The sequence below is a fragment of the Lolium perenne genome, chromosome 3 (assembly GCF_019359855.2).
Source record: "Lolium perenne isolate Kyuss_39 chromosome 3, Kyuss_2.0, whole genome shotgun sequence".
Taxonomy (NCBI): domain Eukaryota; kingdom Viridiplantae; phylum Streptophyta; class Magnoliopsida; order Poales; family Poaceae; genus Lolium; species Lolium perenne.
Window position 1 is genome coordinate 144431537 of NC_067246.2, and position 21500 is coordinate 144453036.

At 41.7% G+C, this 21500-nt stretch overlaps 1 protein-coding gene and 1 pseudogene across 1 annotated transcript; both read right to left on the bottom strand.

Annotated features, from left to right (window-relative positions):
* Window positions 1-16253: 16253 nt before the first annotated feature.
* LOC127327045 (uncharacterized) lies at window positions 16254-18772 on the bottom strand. Its single transcript, XM_071827366.1, has 5 exons — window positions 18652-18772; window positions 18260-18570; window positions 18099-18174; window positions 17411-17995; window positions 16254-16476 (listed from the first exon to the last, which is right to left on the bottom strand). Exons 1-4 carry the CDS (start codon window positions 18770-18772, stop codon window positions 17412-17414), a joined length of 1092 nt encoding a protein of 363 aa, XP_071683467.1. The 3' UTR covers window positions 16254-16476; window position 17411.
* A 73-nt stretch (window positions 18773-18845) lies between these two features.
* LOC139838494 (uncharacterized) lies at window positions 18846-20046 on the bottom strand (annotated as a pseudogene).
* Between the last annotated feature and the right edge of the window lie 1454 nt (window positions 20047-21500).

A 21500-nucleotide genomic window follows, 5' to 3' on the forward strand; every position in this document is an offset into this window, starting at 1 on the left:
CACACTGTCACCTTCACACTATGTAGGAGGAATAGATCACATCAATACCATCATAGCAATAGTTAACTTCATAATCTACAAGAGATCACAATCATAGCATACGCCAAGTACTAACACGGGGCACACACTGTCACCATTACACCGTGCAGGAGGAATAAAACTACTTTAATAACATCACTAGAGTAGCACATAGATAAATTGTGATACAAAACACATTGCAATCATAAAGAGATATAAATAAGCACTTCACTATGCCATTCATAACAGTGAATAAGTATTCTGTGAAATATAGCCTAAGAGACCCACACGGTGCACACACTGTCACCTTTACACACGTGGGACAAGGAGTCTCCGGAGATCACATAAGTAAAATTCACTTGACTAGCATAACGACATCTAGATTACAAGCATCATCATATGAATCTCAATCATGTAAGGCAGCTCATGAGATTATTGTATTGAAGTACATAGGAGAGAGATGAACCACATAGCTACCGGTACAGCCCCGAGCCTCGATGGAGAACTACTCCCTCCTCATGGGAGACAGCAGCGTTGATGGAGATGGCGGTGGTGTTGATGGAGGAGCCTTCCGGGGGCACTTCCCCGTCCCGGCGGCGTGCCGGAACAGAGACTCCTGTCCCCCAGATCTTGGCTTCGCGATGGCGGCGGCTCTGGATGGTTTCTCGTACCGTGGCTTTTTCGTATCGAGGTTTTAGGTCGAGGGGGCTTAAATAGGCGAAGAGGCGGCGTCAGAAGGTCAACGAGGCGACGACACCATAGGGGGGCGCGGGCCACCCCCAGGCCGCGCCGGCCTATGGTCTGGTGGGCCTGTGGCCCCCCTCTGACGGTTCTCGGGTGTTCTGGAAGCTTCGTGGAAAAATAGGATGCTGGGCGTTGATTTCGTCCGATTCCGAGAATATTTCCTTACTAGGATTTCTGAAACCAAAAACAGCAGAAAACAGGAACTGGCACTTCGGCATCTCGTCAATAGGTTAGTTCCGGAAAACGCATAAATATGACATAAAGTATGCATAAAACATGTAGATATTATCAATAATGTGGCATGGAACATAAGAAATTATCGATACGTCGGAGACGTATCAGCATCCCCAAGCTTAGTTCCTGCTCGTCCCGAGCAGGTAAACGATAAACAAAGATAATTTCTGGAGTGACATGCCATCATAACCTTGATCATACTATTTGTAAGCATATGTAGTGAATGCAGCGATCAAAACAATGTAAATGACATGAGTAAACAAATGAATCATATAGCAAAGACTTTTCATGAATAGTACTTCAAGACAAGCATCAATAAGTCTTGCATAAGAGTTAACTCATAAAGCAATAATTCAAAGTAAAGACATTGAAGCAACACAAAGGAAGATGAAGTTTCAGCGGGTGCTTTCAACTTATAACATGTATATCTCATGGATATTGCCAATGCAAAGTAATATAACAAGTGCAATATGCAAGTATGTAGGAATCAATGCACAGTTCACACAAGTGTTTGCTTCTTGAGATGGAGAGAAATAGGTGAACTGACTCAACATAAAATTAAAAGAATGGTCCTTCAAAGAGGAAAGCATCGATTGCTATATTTGTGCTAGAGCTTTGGTTTTGAAAACATAAAGAGAGCATAAAAGTAAAGTTTTGAGAGGTGTATGTTGTTGTCAATGAATGGTAGCGGGTACTCTAACCCCCTTGCCAGACAAACCTTCAAAGAGCGGCTCCCATTTTATTTTACTTTTGTGTGGCACTCCTTCCAACCTTTCTTTCACAAACCATGGCTAACCGAATCCTCGGGTGCCTGCCAACAATCTCATACCATGAAGGAGTGCCTTTTTATTTTAGTTTTATTATGATGACACTCCTCCCCACCTTTGCTTTCTCAAGCCATGGCTAACCGAATCCTTCAGGTGCCGTCCAACAATCACATACCATGGAGGAGTGTCTATTTAAGTTAATTAATTTGGGACTGGGAATCCCATTGCCAGCTCTTTTTGCAAAATTATTGGATAAGCGGATGAAGCCACTAGTCCATTGGTGAAAGTTGCCCAACAAGATTGAAAGATAAACACCACATACTTCCTCATGAGCTATAAAACATTGACACAAATCAGAGGTGATAAATTTTGAATTGTTTAAAGGTAGCACTCAAGCAATTTACTTTGGAATGGCGGAGAAATACCATGTAGTAGGTAGGTATGGTGGACACAAATGGCATAGTGGTTGGCTCAAGGATTTGGATGCATGAGAAGTATCCCCTCTCGATGCAAGGTTTTAGGCTAGCAAGGTTATTTGAAGCAAACACAAGTATGAACTAGTACAACAAAACTTACATAAAAGACATATTACAAGCATTATAAGACTATACATTGCCTTCCTTGTTGTTCAAACACCTTACTAGAAATTATCTAGACCTTAGAGAGACCAATTATGCAAACCAAATTTTAGCAAGCTCTATGTATTCTTCTCTAATAGGTGCAAAGTATATGATGCAAGAGCTTAAACATGAGCACAACAATTGCCAAGTATCAAATTATCCAAGACATTCTACCAATTACTACATGTAGCATTTTCCGTTTCCAACCATATAATAATTAACGAAGCAGTTTCAACCTTCGCCATGAAAATTAAAAGCTAAGAACACATGTGTTCATATGAACCAGCGGAGCGTGTCTCTCTCCCACACAAGCATTTATTCAAACAAAAACAAAAACAAAAGCACACAGACGCTCCAAGTAAAGTACATAAGATGTGACCGAATAAAAATATAGTTTCAGGGGAGGAACCTGATAATTTGTCGATGAAGAAGGGGATGCCTTGGGCATCCCCAATCTTAGATGCTTGAGTCTTCTTGAAATATGCAGGGATGAACCACCGGGGCATCCCCAAGCTTAGACTTTTCACTCTTCTTGATCGCATTGTATCATCCTCCTATCTTGACCCTTGAAAACTTCCTTCACACCAAACTCAAAACAACTCATTAGAGGGTTAGTGCATAATCAAAAATTCACATGTTCAGAGGTGACACAATCATTCTTAACACTTCTGGACATTGCTCAAAGCTACTGGAAGTCAATGGAACAAAGAAATCCATCCCACATAGCAAAAGAAGCAATGCGAAATAAAAGGCAGAATCTGTCAAAACAGAACAGTCAGTAAAGACGAATTTTATTGAGGCACCAGACTTGCTCAAATGAAAATGCTCAAATTGAATGAAAGTTGCGTACATATCTGAGGATCACTCACGTAAATTGGCATAATTTTTTGAGTTACCTACAGAGAATTTTGCCCAGATTCGTGACAGCAAAGAAATCTGTTTCTGCGCAGTAATCCAAATCTAGTATGAACCTTGCTATCAAAGACTTTACTTGGCACAACAAAACACAAAACTAAGATAAGTAGAGGTTGCTACAGTAGTAAACAACTTCCAAGACACAAATATAAAATAAAGTACTGTAGCAAAATAAACACATGGGTTATCTCCCAAGAAGTTCTTTCTTTATAGCCATTAAGATGGGCTCAGCAGATTTAACGATGCACTCGCAAGAAATAGTATTTGAAGCAAAAGAGAGCATCAAGAGGCAAATTCAAAACACATTTAAGTCTAACATGCTTCCTATGAAAAGGAATCTTGTAAATAAACAAGTTCAAGAAGCATAATGCAACAAGCATAGAAAGATAAAACAAGTGTAGCTTCAAAATTTTAAGCATATAGAGAGGTATTTTAGTAACATGAAAATTTCTACAACCATATTTTCCTCTCTCATAATAATATTCAGTAGCATCATGAGCAAACTCAACAATATAACTATCACATAAAGCATTCTTATCATGAGTCTCATGCATAAAGTTATTACTACCCACATAAGCATAATCAATTTTATTAGTTGTAGTGGGATCAAATTCAACAAAGTAGCTATCGTCAAATATAGGAGGCATATTGTATTCATAATCAAATTTATCCTCCACAACAGGTGGCAACAAAAGACCACTATCATTATAATCATCATAAATAGGAGGCAAAGTATCACCAAAGTAAATTTCCTCCTCAATGCTTGGGGGACTAAAAAGATCATGCTCATCAAAACCAGCTTCCCCAAGCTTAGAATTTTCCATAGCATTAGCAACAATAGTGTTCAAAGCATTCATATTAATAACATTCCCATTAGCATGCATATAAAGTTCCATGGGTTTTTTAATTCTCTCTTCAAACACATCATGTCCTAATTCAAGATAAAGTTCATAAAGATCTCTCATATTTTTGTTGTTTTCCATTATGCCTTACTAGTGTAAACAAGAAACAAAAAGTTGCAATTGCAGGATCTAAAGGAAATAGCTTCGAGCACACACACAATGGCGCCAGAAAATGCATTACACAGGGACCGGAGTATGAGTGCCTTTTACCTTTCCTCCCCGGCAACGGCGCCAGAAAATAGCTTGATGTCTACGCCCCCTCCTTTTCCTGTAGACAGTGTTGGGCCTCCAAGAGCAGAGGTTTGTAGAACAGCAGCAAGTTTCCCTTAAGTGGATCACCCAACGTTTATCGATCTCAGGGAGGAAGAGGTCAAAGATATCCCTCTCATGCAACCCTGCAACCACAAAGCAAGAAGTCTCTTGTGTCCCCAACACACCTAGTAGGTGCACTAGTTCGGCGAAGAGATAGTGAAATACAGGTGGTATGAATAAGTAGCAACGGCACCAGAAAAGTGCTTTGCCCAGGACAGTAAACAAGCATTAGTAACGCAGCAGTAGTAACGCAGTAAAACAGTAAACAAGCAGCGATAGCAGTATTTAGGAACAAGGCCTAGGGATCATACTTTCACTAGTGGACACTCTCAACTTTGATCACATAACAGAATAGATAAATGCATACTCTACACTCTCTTGTTGGATGATGAACACCACTAATTACGTAGGATTACACGAACCCTCAATGCCGGAGTTAACAAGCTCCACAATATTCAATGTTCATATTTAAATAACCTTAGAGTGCATGAAAGATCAACACGACTAAACCAAGTACTAACATAGCATGCACACTGTCACCTTCACACTATGTAGGAGGAATAGATCACATCAATACCATCATAGCAATAGTTAACTTCATAATCTACAAGAGATCACAATCATAGCATACGCCAAGTACTAACACGGGGCACACACTGTCACCATTACACCGTGCAGGAGGAATAAAACTACTTTAATAACATCACTAGAGTAGCACATAGATAAATTGTGATACAAAACACATTGCAATCATAAAGAGATATAAATAAGCACTTCACTATGCCATTCATAACAGTGAATAAGTATTCTGTGAAATATAGCCTAAGAGACCCACACGGTGCACACACTGTCACCTTTACACACGTGGGACAAGGAGTCTCCGGAGATCACATAAGTAAAATTCACTTGACTAGCATAACGACATCTAGATTACAAGCATCATAATATGAATCTCAATCATGTAAGGCAGCTAATGAGATTATTGTATTGAAGTACATAGGAGAGAGATGAACCACATAGCTACCGGTACAGCCCCGAGCCTCGATGGAGAACTACTCCCTCCTCATGGGAGACAGCGGCATTGATGGAGATGGCGGTGGTGTTGATGGAGGAGCCTTCCGGGGGCACTTCCCCGTCCCGGCGGCGTGCCGGAACAGAGACTCCTGTCCCCCAGATCTTGGCTTCGCGATGGCGGCGGCTCTGGATGGTTTCTCGTACCGTGGCTTTTTCGTATCGAGGTTTTAGGTCGAGGGGGCTTAAATAGGCGAAGAGGCGGCGTCAGAATGTCAACGAGGCGACGACACCATAGTGGGGCGCGGGCCACCCCCAGGCCGCGCCGGCCTATGGTCTGGTGGGCCTGTGGCCCCCCTCTGACGGTTCTCGGGTGTTCTGGAAGCTTCGTGGAAAAATAGGATGCTGGGCGTTGATTTCGTCCGATTCCGAGAATACTTCCTTACTAGGATTTCTGAAACCAAAAACAGCAGAAAACAGGAACTGGCACTTCGGCATCTCGTCAATAGGTTAGTTCCGGAAAACGCATAAATATGACATAAAGTATGCATAAAACATGTAGATATCATCAATAATGTGGCATGGAACATAAGAAATTATCGATACGTCGGAGACGTATCATCCCTCCTCATCGAATAGGCAACGGCAACTGGGGAGGCCGCATGGCAGTGCACAAACATGGACTCGTAGTACCACAGGAGGGAGTCGAAGGGGGAGATGAGCGAGTGCTATATTTCACTCAGTGTGAGAGTTTTAGGACCCCCCCCCCCCCCATGGACAATCCATGGGTGGGCTCGACCTAGTTCGCTCCGCATGGACTTTTTCTCGATTTTGCTATTTCATTTTGTTGTTTGCTATTTTTTCCATTTTTTCTTGTTCTTTCTTTTCTCTTTTCTTCCTGTTACTCCCTCTGATTCGTATTACTTGTTGATAGTATGGATGTATCTAAAACTAATATGTGTCTAGATATATCCATAATAGAGATAATTAATACGGATCAGAGGGAGTATTTTTCCCTATTTTCCATGAAATAAATTTTAAAAGTTGAACCTTTTTATTACCAAGGGAACATTTTTAAAATTTAAACCTTTTCTTGCTTGATGAACAATTTTTTAAAATCATGAATTATTTTAAGAAACTTTACTATCATGTGAACATTTTTAAATCTTCGAATAAGTTTGATCCCCGGATAATTTTTCAAAATCATTTTTTAGAAACTTTATTAACTTTTGAATATTTTTTAGTAGATGAACAATTCTTTGAAATCATATTTTTGAAACTTTATTAACCCTGAACAATTTTAAATTTTAACTTTTTTTCCTAGAGAACTCCTTTTTAAATATGAACCCTTTTTATCCTAGTGCACAATTTTTTAAAAATCGTAATCTTTTTGAAACTTTATTAACTGTGAATTTTTTTAGTTTATAACTTTTTTCCTAGTAGATACTTTTTTCAGTCCGAACCTTTTTAAACCGGTGAACAATTTGAAGTTTGGAGTTTTTTTCTAGTAGTGAACTTTTAAAAAATCTTAACCTTTTTCTTAATAGCATGAACCTTCATCTTATCGTCTTTTTTTTCAAAGCTAGCTCGCTCGCTCGCTTATGTAGATGGTTGATCACTTGATCAGTGATCACCTTTTTTTTTGGCGATTCTTTCCTTAGTCGCTGATGGGCTAGGCCCATCTAGGTGGAGCACGTGAGCGAGGGGTGCTCCTATTGACCGCCTTAAGCGATGATTCCGGACGGTTCCGCTTAGAGAATCCGATGTGCCGGCCTAAGATGGGCTAAGGCCCATGTTACGCACGCTCGCAGCTGAAGCTATACTTTCACAGTAGTGGTGCGCTGCTGGTTTCAAAAAAAAAACAAGTAGTGGTGCGCTGCTGACCTTTACTAAGGTTTCGCTAATTTGTTTTCTTATATTTTCTATATAGTTTAAATAAATGTTTAAATCTAAAAACTGTTTAAATTTGAAAATTGTATTACTCTAAAAAAATTAAATTTAAATTCGTTCAGATTTTGAAATGTTCATATATAAAATTTTCAAATCCAAAAAGTGTTCAAATCTAAAAAATGTTCATATTTTAAAAAATGTTCAAATCTAAAAATGTTCGATTCTGAAAAATGTTTGAATTTAAAAAATGTTTGAATTCAAAAAATGTTCAAATCAAAGAAAACGAATCTAAAAATGTTCGAATTAAAAAATGTTCAAAGTTCAAAAAGGTTCAAAATTTGAGAAATGATCGGATTTAAAAGGATCAAAAGGTGAAAATTCAAATTTGAAAAAGTTTAGGTTGAAAAAAAAAATCAAAAAACTGATAGAAAAATTAGAAAACCACCAACAACCAGAAGAAAAACGCAAAAAAGAAACAAGAGAAAACCGGCTAAAGGGAAGACAAACCAGAAATAAAACACACTCCCTCTCTAAATGGGCCGGCACAGAAATGACTGCCCATGTGCGGAGCATCGTATCCCTCTGACTATAAGCGGAGAATAGGAATTTTCGCGCGGAAACAAAACCTAACGTTGGGTCGCGGGGAGTCGGGGATTTCGGTTGCGCGGGTTGTGGACTGGAAGGAGGACGTCGACATGATTTGGCCCGCACCGGCGCATGGAATGGATGGCCGCATGACTCCAAAGCGGGCCAGATTGCGCGTGTTGTTTTGTTCCCCATCTGAAAGGAGCAGCGCACTGCGCGGCCTGGTATTTCTATTTCATGCCTTAAGCGCGAGATAATCGGTCCGGCATGATCTTTAAACTAGGTCAGGCCTCCACGTAGGTGACTCGTGTGTCGTTGTATGTAGCTTCGATTTCCAAATATCTAAACAGAAATCAAATCGAACGAAAATCAAACCGAACAAAAATCAAAACAGAACAAAACATTCAAAACTGAAAAATATTCAAAAGTAAAATAATGTTCAAAATACGAAAAAGTTTACATTTGAATAAGTTCGAAATTAAAAATGTTCAAAAGTAAAAAAATGTTCAAAATACGAAAAAGTTTACATTTGAAAAAGTTCAAAATTTAAAATGTTAAAAGTTTGAAAAAGTTCAAAAAACATTAAATATAAAATGTTCAAAATCTAGAAAATTTAAAACTAAAAGATGCTCAGAATTGAAAACTGTTCAAAATTAAAAAATTCAATATTAAAAAAAGTTCAAGGAAAATAAAAGTTAAAAATGACTGGAAAAAAGAAAATTATCACCAGAAAAAAACAAAAAATAAAAACAGAAAACCCGGACCAGAAATCCTAGTGTAGAAGAAAAGGCAGGTACAGAAAAACCGGATAATAAACTCTCAACTTGAAACTAGCGTGGACCAACGGAAATCGCAAGCACGAGGCGAAAATAAAAATGGGCCTGGCCCAACAGATATCGCTTCAGGCGGGAGCGATCGCCCGCATTAAGCGGTGAATAGGATTTCGGCCTGAGAGGAGGGAGGCTGAAAGCTATACACACTGTGCAATGCCGGCCGCGTGGGGTTTTTTGAGGAGGGAGGCTGCCTCCTGGAATAGCCTGGCCCGACTAGGGACTTCTGCTCTTGTTTTTGTTTTGACAACTAGGGAGTTCTACATTTCAGGTGTACTTCTGCTAAAAAGAAGCTCTTCACATGGACTTCGGTTTCATCGGATATTTCGGGTACGCTGGAGCAAAAACCGAACCAACCCAAACTAAATTGGATTATCCAAGATTGATGACCGAATTAGATACATAAATGTTGGTTCCAGTTAAATCGGATCTGATTCTAATTACTCCCTCATATTCATATTAATTGACTTAACCTTTATCTAGATACAAATGTATCTATTTTGGTTAAATAGGTCGGCCTATGTTGGTTTGCTTATTCTTTTTTATTTTGTTTTTACTTGTTTTCTCTTATTTATCTATTTTCCTTATACCCATGCTAGGCTACGTGTTCTTTTCATTATTATATTCTTATTTCACTTGTTTCTTCTCTGATTTATGTATTTTACTTATATTTAGGTTTATTTAATTATTCTCCATGTTCAACAAAGGACGTGTCAACTTTGTCTAATTTGGATGCATCTAGACGTTTGAATGTATCTAGACGCAGACAAAGTTGAGAAATTATTTGTTGGACGGAGGGAGTACTATGCATTACAAAAATAAATTTTCATACATTTTCAAAATAAATGTTAGTGTATATGGAAATAAATGTTCATGATTTTCTGAAAAGTTGTTTCACGTATCGCAGAATATACCAAAAGGGGTAAAATAAGAGCTGAGGAAAAGATACTCACATTCATATATTAAATGTTTGCTTAAGTTTTAAAATATGTTCGGATATTTTAGAAGAATTGTTTATGTGTGTCAATTATTTTTATGTTTTCTCAAAACAGATAAATGAAAAAACCTTAACAAATTTAGGCATTGACAAATAATGTTGCCATTCATATGGAAATAAATATTTAAACACGATAACACTAAAGGGGTAAACAACTGCAAAATAAAAAGGGAAAATTTCTTTCTTGTTGGGCCGAGCCCATTACCACAGCCGGAGAGATGTCATACGCCCCTGTGGTAAGTGGGAACAAAATCGTTAGAAACCACTCTTCTAAATGGTTAGTTTCGAGGTCGCTCTCATCGCAACATGCAGCGTAGTTAGGGTGGATGGAAGAAAGAATTAGGGATTCCAGCATTCCATAGTGGAGGTAATGAGGTTAAAAAGAATCTTGTATTTCTAAAAGTGAAAAATCAAACTGAAACATGTTCTGAATTACGAATCTTTTTTCACGTTGAGTCACCGCTGCTATATTTTAAACTAGCTCTTGTGTGGATAGGTTACAGTGAGCTTGTTTTATGATCATGCGTACTTACAAAACTAGTGTACATGTACTTCATGAGTTACCGTCGTGTACTTTACATGTTAGTTTCACACACTTCTCAAGTGTAATGTGCATTGCCAGAAAAAATCTCTTTTTTTTAAAAGAATGAACACAATATTTTATTCAATCAAAATGTTTAGGGAGGTACAAGTAATACCCGGCGTATTCAAAAGCCACACATATATAGCTCCCTCTTGAAGACAGGGTGCATTTGCTAGGTTATGAGCATCGATGTTGGAAATCCGTTGTTCATGTATAAAAGAAATCTTCTGGAAATCTAAAAGAACCTCCTAGAAGAGATTTATCCTGAGCTTGATCTCACGAAGAATAATCAGCGCATATCTTCATGGAACACCCTTCATGTTTTTTGTAACTTCCAGACCGTCTTAAGCAACTTGGGCCCTTTGTACATTACGATTGAGAGTGTTGTGGGTATACTTTATGGGTATATCAACGATGTGGTCTAGATCCGGCAAGTCCGGGTGACCCACAAATGGTGATGGTGGCATATGGCCCATCGGGCGGCCTAGTTGCTGTTGATAGAAGATGGATGAAGTCCAGCCCAGGAACAGGAGCCGGATCTCAACCGATCTATGCAGGTAGTCGGATCCGTGAAGGCCCATGAAGTATCCGAATCCATTACGGCGTATAACGGAAGGTGGACCCTTAACGTGCACGGCAATGTAATATTCCGTAGTTAGGCATCTTGTATTCCGGCTAGGACTCTCCGTGTAAACCCTAGATCCTGACGCCTTTATAAGCCGGATCCCGGGAGCCCTAGAGGCACAACCACAACTCATTGTAACAACGCGAAAGCGCCCAGATAATTCCAAACAAGCAGCAGTAGGCCCTGTCATCGTGCAGGTGTTCCGAAGCTGGGTAAATCGTGTACCACCGTCCCGAGGACTCTCCCTCCGATGGCCCCTACTTCTTCTCCCCCTCGTGAGGATCCCTCCTCCGAGGTATCGTCGAATAGGCTACGACAGTTGGCGCCCACCGTGAGGCCAGCGGCGTCTGGAGGTCGGAACCGGGAGGGTTCCGCCATGGGAAGCTACGACGACTCCATCGCTTTGGGGCGTGTCCTTTACGCCGGGAATTTTCCGATCGTCCCTCAGGACGAGTGCTAGATTCCGGCTAAAACCGACCCCATCAAGCTCTCCATCGTCCCTATCGGTGGCATTCACATCTTCATCGGCGAGACCATCGATTCCGACGGAAACGCCCTGGTAAGTCATGCTGACGCGACCGTCGCTGAGCAGGACGCAGTCGCGAAGATCTGATCTGAGACGCGGGAACTTCCAAAGTAAGATTCCGCCTTAGATCTGGAAATTTCAAAACCCACCCAATCCGCCCTAAGCAGCAAATTACGGTGGAAAACCAATCCTGGGTCTCCCAGGTGTTAGAAAAGCAAAGGTGCCACTCCGTGCACTTCCTCGCACATATCGCAGGAACCGTCCCTCCTCAGGATGGAGCCGGGCCCATGCAGGTTGAAGCTACCGGAGATAGCGATGCTCCGGATCAGCAAGAGGATGCCGGAGACAAAGAAGAATCGATCCTTGGTAACCTAAGCCCAATCTCTGACAATGCTTCCACTATGGACACAGAAGAATACAACCGCCTTACGAATGAGTTGGAGGATGAGGAGAAGTCGGATTAGTGTTTCCAATAGTAAACAACAGCCGAGACCCCTAGAATAAATCATTAATGCCACGACACACCACATCAACCGCTCCTCTATCACCCTCACGAGCTAAACATGCATCCACATTAATTTAAATAAAACCATCACATGGAGGGATCCACTTTCTCTTCTCATGTTCATGTCTCCTAGGAAGATTCTTTCGACTCGAACCAACAACGGAAACTTCCATCTCCTAGAGGTATATATTGACAAAACACATAGTTAAAGGAGGACTCTAAAATTCATTGTCATGGACAACCCATTAGCCCTCCTTTGAGCCCACTAGATCGCCCACATCACTGCCAAAACCATTGCTAGATCATTCTTGGCATGAAGTATCGAACAACAAGAATATCATAACCTAGCATATTGAAATTGTTTACAAACCATATGCTTCGTGAGCTCTTCGTCCACAAGGGCACAAACACTTCCAGTCGTATAGTAGTTTATCAATGTGTGACGCCATGAGTCCTCCGCATAATTGTAGGTTGAACATATATTTGTTGTAGCCATATTCTTCCTCATCCAACCATCCCCACTTGGTAAGGATGTATGATACAATGTCGAAGAAAATACACACACCTTAGACAGGACTTTCACTTTCCAGAGTTCTGCCCACGATTTTTGGATATCTTGAGCATTTGAACAACCTGACCGATGCTCGAGCCAATCCTTGCTTGTTATTTCCCACGAGCATACGATGTGAACTGTATAGACTCCATTCTTTCCACAATGCTAGGACCAAAGAGTGCAAGATGCTTCTTATTTCCCACGAGCATACGCTTGCACTCTGGTACTTAAAGGAATATTCATTATAACTTTGGATATCCTATATAGTTCCTGGATGTATATGAACCCGTTGCTAGGAAAACATATTTTCGAAGGTCAAACAATTCTGCAAAACTTGTGTGTACACCCAAACATTTTATGTTCGCACACAAAGATTCAGGGAAAAAAACATTTTTTGTGGGTTGTGGCAATTATTTTTCAATGCTCCAATATGACTAGCTAGTCAAGAATTTTTAAAATCATTTTTACACAGGCCACATAAAATGTTTTTTTCCAAAAACTTTTGTGTATGAACATAACGTATGTGTGTGTACATGCCAAATATTTTTTTGGAGTGCATTTTTTTATATACACCTAGGAACCAAAACACCATCTCTTCGTTTTACATGGCTATAAAAAGGTCTCGAACACTACAATTCCTGAAGAGTACACGGTCCCTTAGCACACATGTGCTCCCTTCGTTCTGTAATTCTTGTTGCAGATTTGAATATATCTAGACATATTTTATGCATAGATACATGCAAATAAGGGACACAAATTATACAATGGAGGGAGTATGTATACCCAGGGCCGGCCCTAGGGGGGGCGGGAGGGGCGGCCGCCCCGGGCCCCTGGGACCAAGGGGCCCCTTCTAGGTATGCATACGCGGCAGGGGAGGAGCTTGGAGCTAGTGTGGCGGGCTGGCGGCGGCGGGGCGCCATTAGAGACGCTCGAGTTCTTTCCTTCGGTCTGTTCAGGGAGACGAGGACAGCGTTACCTCTTTCCATTGGGCTGGAACATGGGCTTTTTGATTCGTTAGTACAGGCCTTTTCTGTTTTGTTAGCTTTCTGCTGAAAACAAAACTACGATGTGATTAAGTATCCGCTCAGAAAAACAAAATTCTCCGCTTAAAGATAAACTTGCCACAATAACGTTTCATGGCTCGTTGCACAACACACAATAAGCACATTTCCAATTCTATTTCCCCCTTCCAAAAAAACCTATTCTTCTCACGTCGATTGTTCTAGCCGTTGCAAAAGGTAGAAGACCCAAACCTGCTATGATAAGCACAACCAGCGCCTAACATGCTGGGTGTTAATTAGAGGTCATTGTCACACACAAGGCGAATAATAGATGGTTCACCGCCCGATGGGCTGTGCTGAAAACAACTAGAAGATGTGATCTAAACAACAACAAAAATGCATCTAATTATTCATATGTTATTGATATACCATCACCGGCTCTCATACGGCCACACCACAAGAAAACCTTATTGCGCCCACTAGCCACTGCGACGGTATTACTCGAGTCAAAGTTAATAATTAGTCACAATGATACTGATATGGCATCATGAAATGTAGGGGTCATGATCTTTCGGGTCTCGCTAATATTCTGCAGCAGTTTGGAGAGGTTACGGGGCTGGTGACTAATGTCGCAAAAAGCTCCATCGCCCCCATCCAATGCGCTGACATAAATCTAGCGGAAATCTTGATCCACTTCCCAGCTGCAACTGCATCTTTCCCCATAAAATATCTGGGATTGCCTCTCTCTCTTGGGCGGCTAAAACGGGCGGATCTTCAACCTTACATTGATAAAGCGGTGGCGCGCTTAAACCCATGGAAGGGAAGGTTCCTCAACCGCGCCGGCTGCACCGCCTTTGTCAAATCGGTGCTTTCCTCTATGCCTATATTTCTACTGACAGCCCTAAAAGCAGACAAAGGCATCTTGAAGGCTTTTGCGAAAATCAGCCGCGGCATGCTGTGGGCATGCAAGGAGGCGGTAAGTGGGGGTAGATGGAAGGTCAACTGGCAGAAAATCTGCCGTCCCAAGGAGCTTGGAGGTCTCGGGATCCTGGACCTGGAGAAATTCTCTCGTGCCTTGAGGCTTCGATGGCTTTGGTATGAATGGACAGCACCGGAAAAACCGTGGGTGGGTTCGGAAACGCCAAATGACGCCTCCGACCTGGATCTTTTCAACGCTGCAACCCGGGTCACGATTGGCAACGGTGCTAAAGCTTCCTTTTGGTCATCTTCCTGGCTCAATGGAGCCCCTCCTAAGGATGTTGCCCCTCTGATCTTTAAGGTATCTAAAAGGAAGAACAGGACTGTTCGCGACGCCCTGGACGGACAGAATTGGGTGGCCGACATTGCGGTCGAGACCTTTACCGTGGAGCACATGGAACAGTACATCCGCCTTTGGGACCTTATCGCGAACGTCAATCTTAATCCCGAGGCCGAGGATGCCATAACCTGGACTCTAACTCCCAATGGATGCTATTCAGCCAGCTCTGCCTACAAAGCCTAGTTCTTGGTGGCCCTTCCTTGCCCCTTCGGCAACATCGTATGGAAGACCTGGGCCCCTCCGAAGTGTCGTTTCTTCGCCTGGCTTGCTGTCCAAAACCGCCTCTGGACTGCCGACCGCCTTGCCAAAAGGGGATGGCCACACCATCCTACTTGCCAGCTGTGTAGATGTTCCCCAGAAACGGCTCGTCATATCCTCTTTGAATGTCGCTTCTCCAAAAGAATATGGAATGCAGCGGCGTCGTGGCTCACTTGTCCGGATCTTACCCTTTGCCTCGACACTGTGAGACCGAAGGTGTTTGAGTATTGGCAAGCTATGGCCAATACCTCCACCTCCTCTCCCAAGGGTCTTAGGACGGCTATCATGCTCATCTCCTGGGAGATTTGGAAGGAGCGGAATGAGCGAGTTTTCAACAACAAATTCTCCTTACCCTCGGTGATCATGCACAAAATAAGGGAGGAGGGCAAGGATTGGGTCCTTGCCGGCGCAAAAGGACTAGCAGTTCTCTTAGGCTGATCTTTCTTGTGGCCTTCTTAGGTGGGGTTTTGTGTTCCCCCCCTGTTTTGTTCTCTTTTCTTTTGGCCTCGGCCACCCCCTTGTTTACTTCTCCTATATTAATATAAGGCAAAAGCTTTTTTGCCCGTTTCAAAAAAAAAAAAAGATATGGCATCATATATGAGTTTGTATCTAGAAATGTTAGAAGAAAATTTTCATCATAATATATATAAGTTATCTGGATTTTATGGATAGTTTAAGTGTCCTAACATTTTATGGACACTTGTATTAATTGTTATTATGATGATTGTATTAAGGGGCCCTAGGTTACCGTTTCGCCCCGGGCCCTCGAAACATCAGGACCGGCCCTGTGTATACCTCGTAGAACCTAACAATATATAAAGGAAGACAGAAAGAACAGAAAAAGCACACTCCATAAGGCCTTGTTTGGTAGTGGAGTATTAGTGGGGATTAGTGGGGATAATCCCCTAGGGGATTGGGTTAATCCCCACCTGTCACTCAATCCCCACAAATATTATCCCCTGCCAATCCCCAATCCCCTGTTTTGAAAAACACGCATTTGGTACTCAGGGTTTGTGCACAAGCTCAAGCTCATAACAGCAAGACAAGAAACAATGAAGATATTTCAGCGTAAGTTACAAAAGATTCAATTTTTATGGCAACAATTTAACCCAAGTCTGTATAGTAAACATCCAACATGCATCAGGAATTAAAACACAAATTTTCAGTCATGTAATGCGCAACGGTTCGGCATAAATTAGGAGACTCTGTTCATTTTGGAAACTCTTGGAAACTCTGTTCATTTTGTTCATGTGATCTTCAAAAAACATCCATGTATCGTCAGCTGAAATAGCAAAAACAGTGAAGCGGAATTAGATCAATCCAACAGCAAGATCAAGAAGACAATTCTTTGTATAAAACTTGAAAATAGAAAAAATAATGAAACACCGGCTTCAAGTTTCACTAGCAAGAATCGGTTTTACATTGAAGTGCAGGATAAACACATGGCAAGCTCAGTCATAGAAAAGAAGATGCATATGCGTTAAACAAATTGAGCAAGCTACTCTATGCGTGCTTGTTTGGACATCAAAATCACAGGTTATAGCGCCCAAAAAGATCTGCAGATTTACTACTCGGCATATCGTGCTAAGTTCTTAGCCAATGCAGTCTTATCATGCCTCCGCAGCGAGAACTAGGCAAACAACAGACCGGTTTCTGCAGCGAAAACAATAGATGCTGAATATACCACTGCCTTGTCTACGTGCCATCGTAGTTACCGAATATACCATCGCCTTGTCTACGCAATGTTGGACAGAAGACACACATGCACTTACTATAAACCATTGGCACTTTCAGGTCTTTCTATGAAACAAAATTTCATGGATGCAGTCTCCACTGATTTTGCACACAATTTTCATCATAAAACTATTTTAGGAATGGTAAATACTCCAGGAAAGTGAGCTACATACTCCAGGAATAAAAGGACCATGTATTGTGATTAAAATGACCATGTATTGTGACTTCCCATCATTCTAAGCATCCAGTATGGTTATAGTACAACAGCAAAGCATGCATTTTTCTGGTACCGTGAAGTAGCAATGTTAGTTGTTGACTAGCAGGAGAAATTAAAAACAACATACTAGGGCGACATATATATAAACACTGGTTCCAACATGTATACTCAAAAGTCTCAAGATGCCTAGCAATGAAATGAGAATAAAGCTATTGAATTGTTAAGTGCCTTTGTAATAAAGGGAGAGAGACAATGAGGCTATTACCTCATGGTAACATGGCCATCTCACCATTAAGCCAAGCTAGTGCACTGCCATCATTATCCTCGACGGAGCTGAGAAATATCTCGCGATTATCGACACTTTTGAAGACCACAAAGGCTTTTGGTTTTTTAGCAGGATCAAAACCTTCCAAGGTTCTCAAGGCAGCGATGCATTTGCTTATGGTGAATTGTTGAGCAGCTTCATTGTTGACTTCTTTCTCTTTGATGTTGACAAACCGGTCAATGACTCCAACTAATGCATCTCCAGTACTCTTAGGTTTCATCTTGGGGCTGCTCTTGCGTTTTCTTGGCTTGTTTGTTGAGGGACCAGCACCATTTCTTTGATTCGCCTCTACACTTGTCACACTAGCTTGTGTTTGAGTAGCCAGTACATGCTCCAACCCAGCCTCCAACCCAACCTGTCTTTGGTTGACCTGATTATCCTGTACATGCTCCACATGTGGTTGCTCTAAGATCTCGAAATCAGCATCCCTATTTTCATCATCATCATCAGAATCAGTTTCGATATCCATGTGTGGTTTTTGGTCAGCGGTAGAGGTAAAGTTGAAGTTTCCCTCAGCGGTGTGTTCTGTAAATCCATCAAAAAGAAAATGATGTTAGTTTGCAAAATATCAAGAGGACAAAGGAAAAGCAACAGAGAAGAAACCGACAGGAAAGAGGAAAGGGCTTACTATGGTAGAGATTTGCAAGTGTCTCATAAAGAGGAAAGGGCTTTTTCTTAAACTTCAAGATTCTTGGACCAAATGACTGCAATATATAAATGAAGGATTAAACTTGGACCAAAATATTGCAAGTAGAATTCTAGTAGAACGACAATTGCACAATAACTTACAATTGCCAGATTATCCCATAGATGAGGTTCAGCATCCAACATGAACTTGCTCTCATTCCACCCAACTCCACTTTGCCCAAGGGCATCTTTCAGCATTCTATAATCCCTTTTGAGCTCCTTCTCCTTGTCATGAACCTGGGACTTGTCAAACCTCACATGTGGATTTCGTCGGTGGAACATATCCACCATTGCTGACCATGATTCACCGCTCCAACCATTCTGGCCTCTATGATACGGAGTGTCATGCTCATGGAGTATCTCAACAAGTGACTTCTCAAGCAAAATATTCCATTGTGCTCTTGGCTTTGCACCTGCACAAACATACACAAAATGATCTATCAGTAAGCCATGAATGAAGCCATGAATGGTCAGTAGAAATATATTTTTACTACCTTGTGGAGATTTCATTTTTCTTTGCTTAGGAGACTTCTTTTTCCCTTGCTTAGGAGATTTCCTTTTCTTACACACCGTCTTTGGAGCCGGGTGAACCGTGTTGGACCCTTTTGTTTCCATATCTAGTTTAGGTAAAGTATAAAAAATTGAATACACAAAACTGAATACAAAATATGTTATAAAAAAAAGCGTATCACCAAGTTCATTATTAGAAGAAATTAAACACAAATAGTGCACCATTACAACATAAGACTAGAACATGAATAGTGTATCATTACAACACAAGACTAGAAGATTAAGAAACACACAACTAGCTATTCCACATTTGCATTGTTTCCTGCTTGGTAGTCATTCCACATTTGTATAGCGATCTGATCCCTCAAATTGTTGCCTAACACGTGGTTGCCCGGGAGCTGTACAACATCTTCCTGTTGTACCTCATCATCACCGTCAGGGAGATCCACAAAATTTTCTGGGTTTATGTTATCCTCTTGGTCTTCAAGCCAGTCTTCATCACCATTGTGTTGTCTGATGATATTGTGGAATATGGCTGCAGCGGCTGGTATCCTAACTTGATTTCATATTTTGTGGAATGTACCAACTTTAAGGATAGGAAAACGTTTTTTCAGAATTCCCAAAAGCCTCTCAATACAGTTTCTAAGGACAGCATGGCGATGGTTAAACAACTCCATATAGTTTTGTGGACGCCGACGACCACGTCCAAATTCCTTCAGATGGTACCTAACCCCTCGGTAAGGTGCAAGAAAGAATTGGGTGTTGCCATAGCCACCATCAACTAGATAAAATTTTCCAGCAGGGACAGTGAAACCTCTTTGAATGGCAGAATTCAGCACCCTAGCATCACTAGCCGACCCTTCCCAGCCGCAGGAAATATAGGTTACATTGAGGTCAAAGTCACATGTGAACATTGAATTCTGGCTGAGGGTGCCTTTTCTATTTCTCCATGGAGAAGCACGGCTAGGTGTTCTTGTAACTGGCACATGGGACCCATCGATAGCACCAATGCAATTCTGCATATGGGAAGTTTGGGAAAAACATAAGAAATAGATAAGAGAAAAGCTTTGGTAGAAAAATAAGGTTTCAAGTCTAGACCTGGAAGTATGGGAAGAAGCGGCGGTCTGTAGCTATCCTTGGATGAGTTTCATAGAGATTGAGAGGCTTCACGATTCTTGTTGTCAAGGTTGGAATAATATCGAAAAACTCCGTGACATACTTGCTGAAACTCCAACCACTATGCTTAAACTCTAATTGCATTTTTTCATATGAAGCATTGTGGGAGAGCATGTACAAGAAAAACGCGAGCTTCTCTTCCACCTTGATCCTAGAATCTAAAATCAATCCCTCCTCTCTAAGATATGATGCCAACCACATGAAAATGTAAGTCACACGTTCGTTGGGAACCCCAAGAGGAAGGTATGATGCGCAGAGCAGCAAGTTTTCCCTCAGAAAGAAACCAAGGTTTATCGAACCAGGAGGAGCCAAGAAGCACGTTGAAGGTTGATGGCGGCGGGATGTAGTGCGGCGCAACACCAGGGATTCCGGCGCCAACGTGGAACCTGCACAACACAACCAAAGTACTTTGCCCCAACGAAACAGTGAGGTTGTCAATCTCACCGGCTTGCTGTAACAAAGGATTAACCGTATTGTGTGGAAGATGATTGTTTGCAGAAAACAGTAGAACAAGTATTGCAGTAGATTGTATTTCAGTATAAAGAATTGGACCGGGGTCCACAGTTCACTAGAGGTGTCTCTCCCATAAGACAAACAGCATGTTGGGTGAACAAATTACAGTTGGGCAATTGACAAATAAAGAGGGCATGACCATGCACATACATATCATGATGAGTATAGTGAGATTTAATTGGGCATTACGACAAAGTACATAGACCGCCATCCAACTGCATCTATGCCTAAAAAGTCCACCTTCAGGTTATCATCCGAACCCCCTCCAGTATTAAGTTGCAAAGCAACAGACAATTGCATTAAGTATGGTGCGTAATGTAATCAACAACTACATCCTTAGACATAGCATCAATGTTTTATCCCTAGTGGCAACAGCACAACACAACCTTAGAACTTTCACATCCTTTGTCCTGTGTCAATGCGGCATGAACCCACTATCGAGCATAAATACTCCCTCTTGGAGTTACAAGCATCTACTTGGCCAGAGCATCTACTAGTAACGGAGAGCATGCAAGATCATAAACAACACATAGATATAACTTTGATAATCAACATAACAAGTATTCTCTATTCATCGGATCCCAACAAACGCAACATATAGGATTACAGATAGATGATCTTGATCATGTTAGGCAGCTCACAAGATCCGACAATGAAGCACAATGGGGAGAAGACAACCATCTAGCTACTGCTATGGACCCATAGTCCAGTGGTAGACTACTCACACATCAGTCCGGAGGCGACCATGGCGGCGTAGAGTCCTCCGGGAGATGATTCCCCTCTCCGGCAGGGTGCCGGAGGAGATCTCGTGGATCCGCGGAGAGGGGCTCGGCGGCGGCGTCTCTGGAAGGTTTTCCGTATCGTGGCTCTTGGTACTGGGGTTTTCGCAACGGAGGCTTTAAGTAGGCGGAAGGGCAGGTCAGGAGGCGGCACGAGGGCCCCACACCACAGGGCCGCGCGGCCAAGGGGGGGGGCCGCGCCGCCCTAGGGTGTGGCCCCCTCGTGGCTCCACTTCGTCTCCTCTTCGGACTTCTGGAAGCTTCGTGGCAAAATAGGACCCTGGGCGTTGATTTCGTCCAATTCCGAGAATATTTCCTTACTAGGATTTCTGAAACCAAAAACAGCATAAAAAAAAAACTTGCAC